Raw genomic sequence first — 9,926 nt, forward strand, 5'->3', positions numbered from 1 at the left:
AAACCAGCCCTTCTCCTAACCCAGTCTGCTGCTTCTGATACTGAAGCTAAATTTGGACGTTATCCCTCCTGACTGATGCTGACCCTCCTCCTCCATCATCCACTGTTTTCTGTCTCTGTTCAGATCATTAACTTCAGGGAGCCTGTCACTCTAGATTTTCTGGATGCTGAGTTGGAGGATAGCAACAAGGAAGAGGTAAAAACAGCCTCTGTGGAACATCATCATTAGTATAAACTAGTTTAATTCATGTATACGTCATTTAATCTTTATATTAGTCACTTGTTTTTCCCTTTACCTGTATTTATATCCCTTCTCATGACCCAGCATTTCTCTGTCTCTGTCTCTGTCTCTCTCACTCTCACTCTTCAGATCCGTAGACAGATGATTGATGGCAAATCAGGGCAAAGAAAATTCAAGACACTCATTAAATCAGTTGATGAGGCAAGTCATCAATATATGAGACCCAATCATGAGCCAAAGTAGCACCTTCGTGAATGGTGTTGTAATGAATCTGAGTCACTCAATATGTTTAGGATCTGTTGTTTTCCTGCAGTTATGGGAAGAAATGTGGCAAGGATGTGGTGGTGTTTCTTATCACAGTCTTTCTGTGGTTGTCAACAGAGGTACATTGATGAGGCCATACGGACATACACATGGACGCCTGTGGAGGGTACAGATTACAGGTAGGTTTCAAGTCAAACATCATCACCTGATCTCAGACCAGCAGATTGCACAACTTGAACCTGTGAGTCAAGTCCAGCATTGATACTTTTCATTCATCCAGTCAGAGCCACGGGTCTCGGATATACAGTTGAAAGCTGTTACTCATCAACCAGCTTTGTTTGTTAAATGCAGCTATCCCTATCATGCATTGGGACTAACTTGCTCACTGCATTTGCATTAAATAATTCATCTGAATCACCCAAATTAAAGAACTGTTTTTCTTCCCTTGTAAAAATCCTCGACAGGCTTCTAAGCACAACATATTTGCATAGTTTATTCATCTCAAAAGTTGGTTGAACATTTGAGGTTGCATCATAATGATATGTCTTCCAGGCAACACTTGGCAGGGTTGATATTCAATAGTCCTACAATTGCCTGATGTGTGTTTTTATGACATCTTTTGGCAGCATGCCTGGTCCCAGCTGAGTCCATATGAGGTTTTCTCTGAACAATTCTATTAATATTTAACTCAAAGGGAAATTCCAGTGTCTGGCCTGCAGTAGTCAAATTTAACTCTAGACAGACATTCAAAGCTCTGTACTATTTTGTGTATCCTACACTTTAGAACTTAAGGCAGTACATAACACTTTGCTCGTGAAATTGGTGACACTGAATGTTTTATTTTTAATCTAAATGAACCTCATAGGTTTTCAGCTATATTTTACCTTTGTATAGCACCACAGATCATTAAATGGGACATGTCCCCTCTCCATTTTCAACTCTGGTAGAAGAGGGAATTTTTACAACGTAAAACATGTGCATCAAATTGTCTTACACCCTAGTGATGACATATTACAAACAAATCTGAATTTTCTTTTTACAACATCCTTAATCAGAAACCTTTTATTTTGTGCATTTTATTTCAACAGGAAAAAAACTGCTCAAATATTTTTGAATAGACAGTAAATCAGATGAGTAGGTTTGAAGGGGTGAATGTGGGCATGGGTGCCTGAAGTAGACCTTCTATGTGTTTTTGTGTATTCGAGAGTTTACATGTGCATTGAAAATGTATTCCTGATTTTCTGCATCTGACTCATTACATCAGTCTAGGGTTGGTACTGCCCACATATAGTGAGAACCACATCAAGGCCAACCTGAGTGACCAGATCCTGCAGGTGCAGTGTAAGTACCCGGGACTACCCAGCATCTTTCGTGCTCTGTCACTCTCCTCTTTTCTTTCTCTCTTTCCACTCTTTTCTCCTTTCTCTCCAAAATATGACCTTAAGGCCTTATTCAGCCCTTTGTATCGGTCTACAACATGATCATAGGGACTGTCCGAGCGGAGTCGCCTGCCCCGTGCCCCCTCTCCCCTTTTCTCCCCTCTTTCTACGCTCTCTGATAGGCAGGATCATTCCTGAGTCCCCTTGACTTCTCTGCTGCCCCCTATTCCCTCCTGTCTTCATGCTGTGCTGTAAAATGGTGATATTTTTTCTTCACACTGGATGAAGAAAAAAATAACTCAACTGACAGAAAGGTGAAAGCTGTGGTTTTACTGTCTTATTCAGGTGAAAATAATGGTGACCGTTGTGCTATTATTTTTTTTTGCCAAATGCTCTCGCCTCTTCTCCACCAAGTAATGATTCTGAAGCATCTGTGTTCAAAGTATTTGATGTTCTGAAAAACTGTGAAAATATGCATGCTTTTCACTTCTTATGAGTTTTTTTGTTTGGGGAAGTTTTCTTCTGTTATACTTGTGATTTTTATTTCTTTAATTTTTGCGATGTTTCTCAGCTTTGGAATCATTCAGTAGATAAACTCCCACACAGCCCAGGATAGGGGCTCATCAGATGTGGGAGTTTGGGTTTTTGTGAGTCTGAATGGGGACATATGTTGTCTCATTCTTTATTTGTCCAGACCCTATTACTCCCCTCTTTTCCTGGTTCACTTAATTTTTTTTTTCTTCCACCATAGTTATCTCTCACAATCGCTAGTTTCATCTTTGTTGTTTTCCTTTCCAGGCTGGTTTCTTTGTTTCGTCCATTAGTTTGCCATTTTCTCGTTTGCTCTTGCAAATAAGATGTTTGCTCTTCATTTCTTTTTCTCTCTTGTCTTGTTTGACTTAAATCAGTTTCTTTCTTTCAAGAAAACAATATTTTTATTCAAACAGTAATTGAATAAAATATTGTCTGTGATCCCCTCCTTCCCACCCGATCCCCTGTTTCTTTTCTTGCTCACTCCTTCTCTGATGGATCCACACAGGGCCATACACCAAGGGCAAGTATACTCAATATTGGTCCACATTCCCTACTTTTACTTCCTATTCCTTACCACTGCCTCCTCCTCCCCAACCCCTCCCCTCCTGCTGACCTCCCTCCTACCTGTCCCAGCCTGCTTGCCTCTGTTCCTGCCCGTCTTGCCTTCAGGACTCTCCTCTTCCTCCCTTTCTTTTTTTTTCTTTTACTACTTCTCTTCTTTCTTTTATCCCTCTTCTTTTTATTTCTCTTCACCTTCTTGCTGCAGCTCAGATCCCACATCTCTCACGATGGCTCCCCCAGTCGCCCAACCTCACCCTCCACCCCACATATCTGCTGCTCCAAAAAAAACAAAAAAAAAAAACAGCCTACTGTACCCAAAGAAGACAGATATTCATGTTCTTTGTTAAAGCTTGTCTTTTGTCCACCCTTCCTAATCCTTCTTCTATGGATAGTTCAAATGGGTTGTGTCTGCCTTCTTTATCCCCCTTTCTTTCTTTCACTTTCTTCTCATTTTCTTTGACCATATTTCTCTCTTTTTCTTAACTCCTTTTCTCTTACTATATTCTTGATTCTTTTTCACTCGTCTGTTTCTTTCTGTCTTTTTCTTACAATGTCATTAGATCTTAAATGTCCAAACCAATTTTCACAGTAGAGCTCAGGTACTGATAGAAAAATTCCCACTTGTTAGTGCAATAGCCTTTAGGCATATCGAGTGTTATGTACAATAAAAAGATTCTTATTTGTTTGCTGTAACATTTTTTTAATATAGGAAGGCACACACACTAATATAAATGTTAAGCTTCTAATGCTACACCTTAGGCTAATAATATATCAGGGCAACCAAAAATATCTGATATTTATTTATAGTAAAGTAAATCAGGATTTGTTGTGGTAATAACTTTTAAGTGTAGAGATTTATTGGTATCTATATAAATAAAACACTTTAATGATGGATAGCTGCCATAGTACCTCATCTATAGCTGGAAGCGTTGCAGCCTGCTACTGACCTTACAGGGTTGAGCTGTGTCCTGCCCACCCAGGTTCTACCATGTTCTCAGGTGTCAGGGTGCTGCTCGGTGCAGCACCTGACTCCTGTGTCTTCCCTCTGTACTCCCTGTCTCCATCAGCTTGTTTCCCTCCCTTCTCACCCCTTAGAGTGCCAGGGGCATGGCCCAACACTAACTCAGTAAACCTGACCCTGGATGTGCACGGCATTGTGGGCGGAAAACTACCTGGGCACTCTATTTTAGCTCTAAAAGTCAACATTTCACTCCTCTGCTGTACAGATTTACAGGTCATGACATAATGAGAAAATAACATGTTGGACTCGTCGCAGATTCGCCTGTTGAGACATTAAGTGGTTGATATTTTGTGTGTTTTGTCTATGATAGATGAAATGAAGTTGCCCTTTGACATGCCTTTCACAATGCAATGCATTTCCTCTGATTATGTGTCTGTCTGAGCCCTCTCCCCTGCCAATCTGAGGGGTGACCACTGCCATCAGGACCTTCACCCACCTCCCCTGCAATAGTTGGCCATGTTGATGCCTGCCTGATCTTAAAGCACTCATCGTGGGTATTCTGTCTGAGAACTTGCTTCCTGACACACCGAGTCTGGCCAAGTCATTTCTCAGACATCCAAAATATATTAGACAGAAACACAATGAATCAGAACATGTTTGTTGACAAAGTGATAAAGAGAAAAGAAAAAGATATGAGTGCTTGTGAAAAACAAAAAAGCAGTCCTCTATTGAGAGTCAGGTTTCATTTTAGGCACCATATTGGCTAACGCTAGTGTTCCCATGATACCTCAGTGTTGCTATGGTAAACTCCCTTCTGCGTCCCTGCACCTCTGAAGAACAGCTGCTGTTTACCCACAGCTCCCCAATGCTCTGCCCACTGCTCTTCCCAGATAATCTTCCCCTTTCTGTTGCAGATTTTGAATCACTGCTGCCAAACAGTTTTGAGTCTGAAGGACATGTATTCATTGCTCCCAGGTAGCCCTTTGTGTGAATGCTTGCTGTCGTTGATGGTCATCAGTTTTTGGTCTTGTCTTCATATCTTGATATATTTATTTATTTTGTTCCCACTGCACACTCATTTTACATCTATCATCTGCTGTCTTGAATTGCATGTTTTGTGATGTTGAGTTGTCTCATCTTAAGTTGTTAAGATTAATTTCATTTTTTTATAGTGACAAATTCTTAAAAAATAAATAGGATGTTTTATTAAGGGAAAATGTAAAATTCATTATGACCTTATCACTTTTGCATTTACCTATCCTCCTTCCTGAGTTACCCTCATTACAATAAAATACTACAAACACATCAGATCGGCTTTTGCATGCTGCAACTGTGATGCTGCATGTTGACTGATGTTGATTTCATTGTACAACATGATTTTAAGAATAAAACTGATTAGACTACAAAATGTGTAACTAGAAAATGTGAAGGAAATCCTCTTTGCATGTCCTGTTTTGTTACCTCTCAATATCCTACACCAGCAACCTGAATCCTGAAACACACTGATAAAATCCATGCTTCATTGTGATGCCTAGGCTCTCCTTTGTGGTCCAATCTGTATTATGTTTGGATTGACAGATGTTTGATAAACTATAAATATGTTTGATTTTAAGGTTTAAGACATGCATGCTGCACATGATAGCATCAAGTAATGTGTTTGGCTTCATGCTTCCCCTGTTTGTGTTGCGATTCCCTCTATAAAGGACAAATGAGCCACAGAAAGTCTAAAAAATATGTGTTTACTCCTTTTATTTTAAATCTGAGTTTAAATGCTTTATCTGGTCCTCAGGGAGTACTGCAGTGATCTGGAACTGTCCAACAACAACACTGAGTTCCTGCTCAATTTTATTGCTCTCATGGAGAAGGTGACACCAGATTCCAAACAATGTGAGTTTCCTTTCTTTTCACTCTTAAAGTCTTTCTGTCTTTGTGGATGAAGTATTTACATCTAAATGCAGACATGCATTATATACTGTGGAAATTTATAATATTCTGTTTATATTTAGGTGACAATTTGCTCCTTCATAACCTGATTCTGGACACTGGCATCATCAGGCAGCTGGTTGAGAAAGTATGGAAGAATAAAGACTTGAATACGTGAGTATCAGGCAGCACTGAGTGAACTGCATTTTTAGATTTTAACTGTGGATAAAAACCTTTTCTCTCTTGTTCTCTCCATCCTGACATTTAGCTATGGCTTTCTGGCTGTGTTTGCTGCAACAGATGGAGGTATAACAAGAGTGTTTCCGAACAAGTAAGTGCACTCCCCATCAAAGCTGTGTGTCCAGACTGCAGCTGCTCTGTGGTTTTGTCACATTTCGCACTTTGTTCTTTTTTAACATAATTAAATGTGAGGAATTTAAATGTGTCATATAGACATAGGATGGTAGGAAGCTTCTATACTGTATCATAGATTTATAGCCCTGGTGTCTGTGGTCTTAAATCTCAGGGCTGCAGAAACCTGGGAGGAAGATCCTGAGCCGTTTAATGCCAGCTATTACCGCCGCAGTCTCGACAACAAGGGCTACATCTTCCGAGCGCCTTATCGAGCAGGTAAATGATGCTCTTAGGGTTATTTATCTCACACAGAGCCTCATAAGGTTGCAGCTCTTCGCTTCCAACCCCCCTGCTGAGTTGTTTCTCTGTTTTTCCTTCTTTTAGCCAGGGACGAGCTGCTGAACCCAGAAAACGACACCATAGGGATCCTGGTCAGCACGGCTGTGGAGATCACAATAGGAGGGAAGACTGTCAAACCTGCAGGTGGACTCACCTCTGAAAAAGCAGATGACATTCTTATAATGACAAATGTTAAACCAAATGTTTCAGAGCAAGGCAAAGATAATTACACGTCTGCATTTGTATTTCTTGTCACTCTCTGTTGACATGTTTGTGTCCCGCATATATTTATTATGCCTCCTTAGTTTTGCCGTGTTTAATATTTGTCAGTGAATCTCTTTTACTGATTTATTTTTCTCTCAGTGGTTGGAGTCAAACTAGATCTTGAAGCATGGACAGATAAGTTCAAGATTCTTGCCAGCAACCACACAGACGGCCGTCATGTCTCAAATACGGTAACATAATAAAATACACATAAAAAGTGCACACTGTCAACATTAAGATGTGGAAATGATGACTTGTTTTTCCATGTGGCAGTGTGGACCAAACAGGGACTGTGAAATGGACTGTGAAGCCAACAGTGACGTAAGTGTGTAAAATCTTAATATGCTTCCTGTGCTCAGCACAGCACTATATGTTTTCCCCAGTGATTTCACTTCACACTCCTTTTTGCCTGTCTGTGCAGGATCTTCTGTGTTATTTAATAGATGACGGTGGATTCCTAATCATGTCCAATCAGAAGGACGACTGGAACAAGGTGATTGTATTGATAGACACAAAAAAAGAATTTTTCCACCGACCTGGGTGTCTCCTTCAAACTGTTATTCTGAGTTTGGATATGTTTCTTACCCTCTACAGGTGGGAATGTTCTTCAGTGATGTCGACCCCTACTTGATGTTTGCGCTCTATAACAATTCCTTCTACAACCGCAAGCAGTCATTTGACTACCAGTCTGTGTGTGAACGAATGCCCAACAGTGAAGCTGGAGCTGCACCCAGAGGAGTGTTTGTGGTAGGAACATAATGTTAGCACTGAGAGATTGCAAGCTAAAAGAAAATGAGCTGAATTAATGGACGGAAGAGAGACAGTATGGAGAGACTATTTCATTGATGTTTGCTTGAAATATGTATATGTTGCTCACATTTTTTTCACATCTGCCTTGCCTGCAGCCCACAATTGCAGATTTTGTAAACCTGGCTTGGTGGACATCAGCAGCTGCATGGTAAGATTTGTTTAACTATGATGAAAAAAAACTCAATGTAACATCCACACATACTGTACATGATGAAAATTATTTAAAACATTCTCTTATCAGTATTCAAATGTAATATGTATTTATAAATACTTTATTTATCTAAAACACTATTTCTGGGTTGTTTTTCTTAGATCTTACTTACATTTATGAAAATATATATTATGTAATGAATCCGGGGTGAAATAAAGGCATGATTTGCCCTTCTTAAAGTCTGTAAAAGGGAGAGAGCTTAATTTTAGCAAGAATTATCAGCTAAAGGAAGCTCAAACCTGATTTTTTTATTTTTTTTTGGGCAAATTTAAAATCACTACCAGATGTCACACCCAGGTTCCTTACATATGGTTTACAATGGGGGTGCTAATTAGGTGAGATTAACCATCAGGGGAACAAAGGATCAGCAGGTCCTAAGGCCACAATTTCAGTTTTTCATTCATTCAAATTAGGAAATTTCTCTGACATCAAAGCATTAATGTCCTCCAGAGAGCCCAATAAGGACTTTGTGCATTTCTTAATTCAATCTTTCTTCATGGCAGGTAAATTTGTGTGTAGTAGCAAAGTACTGGAAGGAGATGTCCGTTTTGTTAATGACAGACCCTGGGAGAAGCGTATATACAAAAATGGGACCTAGAAATGTTTAAAGTCCCCATTACTAGGCCATTTTTTGCATTTACTGTGTCTTTTTCACACTTCCTGTCTTCACAGGTCCTTGTTTCAACAGTTTATATATGGACTGGCTTATCACAGTTGGTTTGTCAGAGGTAGGTGCAAACCACATTTTGCATGTTTTGTTATCAGTTACAGTTTGTATCATCAAACTTTGTAATCATTAGACAAAAACCTGGATATGCTAAAATGGGATTTTGGTCGAATGGATTTTGGGTCACATCACATCTACAAATAGTAGATGTTATATAATATGAATGCAATTTAGCAACAGCACACAATCTGCAAATACTTATCCTGTGAGGAAACAGTGAGTTTTTAGAAGGGTTTTTACAGCTTCTTCCAGGCTAAGCACAGGCATACATCATTTTCAGAGTCAGATCTTATAAATCAACTGAAATGACAAGTGCTACTCATATGTCTCTGTGCTCTGGTGGTGCTGCAGATGAAGTGGCGGCAGAAGGAACTGACTCCAAAGAGAGGAGCTGTGTAATGATCCAGACCCAGTTCTACTTAAGTAATCTCAGCAGCTCTTACAACATACTGCAAGACTGTGGAAACTGCTCCAGGTCTGTACACATGAAAAAATGCACGCACATTTAAATACACATGCATCAGCTTGCACATAAACACCACAAAGTATTATGCTGTGAAAGAGACCCAGCTAGGAGGACAGATTCATCTTTCTGCTGGAGCTAATAAACTCTGCCGATGATTAAACTATATCCGCTTTAATGAAACGGTCATATCACTGGCTAAATGAGCCTTATAAGACTGTCTCATGAATCTTACTTATCCATTAGCAAATGAGTCTGTGATGTAAGCAAGCAGAGGGTGTTTGTTGACAGAGTTGTCTCTCTGCAGGCTGATTCATGCGAAGAGGATAAACAGCACCAACTTGCTGTTTGTGGTGGCAGAGAAGATGCCATGCAACACCTGCGAGATAGAGAAGCTGTCCCAGGAGGAGGAGGAGTGTATCCTTTTTCACATTATACACCAGCTGGCAGAGAAGACGACACACTGTCTAATCACTAGATTCCATCTTCTTATCACCATACCTGCAGAAACAGACGTTTTTACATTCATTCCAAGGTTATTTTTATCATGATGGTATGAATTATGACCAGTCATTTACACCTGTTGAGACTGCATGATGAATAAGTGTGTGGGCAGATGATGAAACGTTGCAGAAAAGAGAAAAGTAGAAATTCAAAGGAATTGAATTTTCCTTAACTGGGTCAATTTCCAGTCAAGGATGATAATCCATGTGAAGAAATAACTGTGGCACGCTATCGAAAAGGACCGTCCACCTGCTTCGACAATAACATCGCCGTAAGATTTCCAGACACAATATCAATAAGCACAGTGATTAAAATAAATATAACTTTAATAACTGATAATTTACTCATTGTCTGGCTAGGCAAAGTAATTACAGTAACAGTGATAAAATTCA

The 9,926-nt window shown here is 39.7% G+C and overlaps 1 protein-coding gene across 2 annotated transcripts in view; it reads left to right on the forward strand.

Moving 5' to 3' along the window:
- The window catches only part of cacna2d2a (calcium channel, voltage-dependent, alpha 2/delta subunit 2a), a 147,012-nt gene that overhangs the window by 132,059 nt on the left and 5,027 nt on the right, over nucleotides 1-9,926 (forward strand). For both annotated transcript variants that reach the window (XM_026307475.2, XM_026307476.2), the window contains 19 exons: nucleotides 124-195; nucleotides 370-441; nucleotides 622-683; nucleotides 1,769-1,845; nucleotides 4,854-4,914; nucleotides 5,729-5,826; nucleotides 5,946-6,036; nucleotides 6,131-6,193; nucleotides 6,389-6,492; nucleotides 6,601-6,699; nucleotides 6,919-7,010; nucleotides 7,093-7,140; nucleotides 7,241-7,312; nucleotides 7,414-7,566; nucleotides 7,725-7,777; nucleotides 8,513-8,568; nucleotides 8,919-9,042; nucleotides 9,338-9,447; nucleotides 9,723-9,805. In XM_026307475.2, coding sequence (XP_026163260.1) covers nucleotides 124-195; nucleotides 370-441; nucleotides 622-683; nucleotides 1,769-1,845; nucleotides 4,854-4,914; nucleotides 5,729-5,826; nucleotides 5,946-6,036; nucleotides 6,131-6,193; nucleotides 6,389-6,492; nucleotides 6,601-6,699; nucleotides 6,919-7,010; nucleotides 7,093-7,140; nucleotides 7,241-7,312; nucleotides 7,414-7,566; nucleotides 7,725-7,777; nucleotides 8,513-8,568; nucleotides 8,919-9,042; nucleotides 9,338-9,447; nucleotides 9,723-9,805 — 1,590 coding nt within the window. The remainder of the gene's footprint in view (nucleotides 1-123; nucleotides 196-369; nucleotides 442-621; nucleotides 684-1,768; nucleotides 1,846-4,853; nucleotides 4,915-5,728; nucleotides 5,827-5,945; nucleotides 6,037-6,130; nucleotides 6,194-6,388; nucleotides 6,493-6,600; nucleotides 6,700-6,918; nucleotides 7,011-7,092; nucleotides 7,141-7,240; nucleotides 7,313-7,413; nucleotides 7,567-7,724; nucleotides 7,778-8,512; nucleotides 8,569-8,918; nucleotides 9,043-9,337; nucleotides 9,448-9,722; nucleotides 9,806-9,926) is intronic.

Source organism: Mastacembelus armatus, chromosome 5, assembly GCF_900324485.2.
Source record: "Mastacembelus armatus chromosome 5, fMasArm1.2, whole genome shotgun sequence".
In the NCBI taxonomy this organism is placed as follows: Eukaryota; Metazoa; Chordata; class Actinopteri; order Synbranchiformes; family Mastacembelidae; genus Mastacembelus; species Mastacembelus armatus.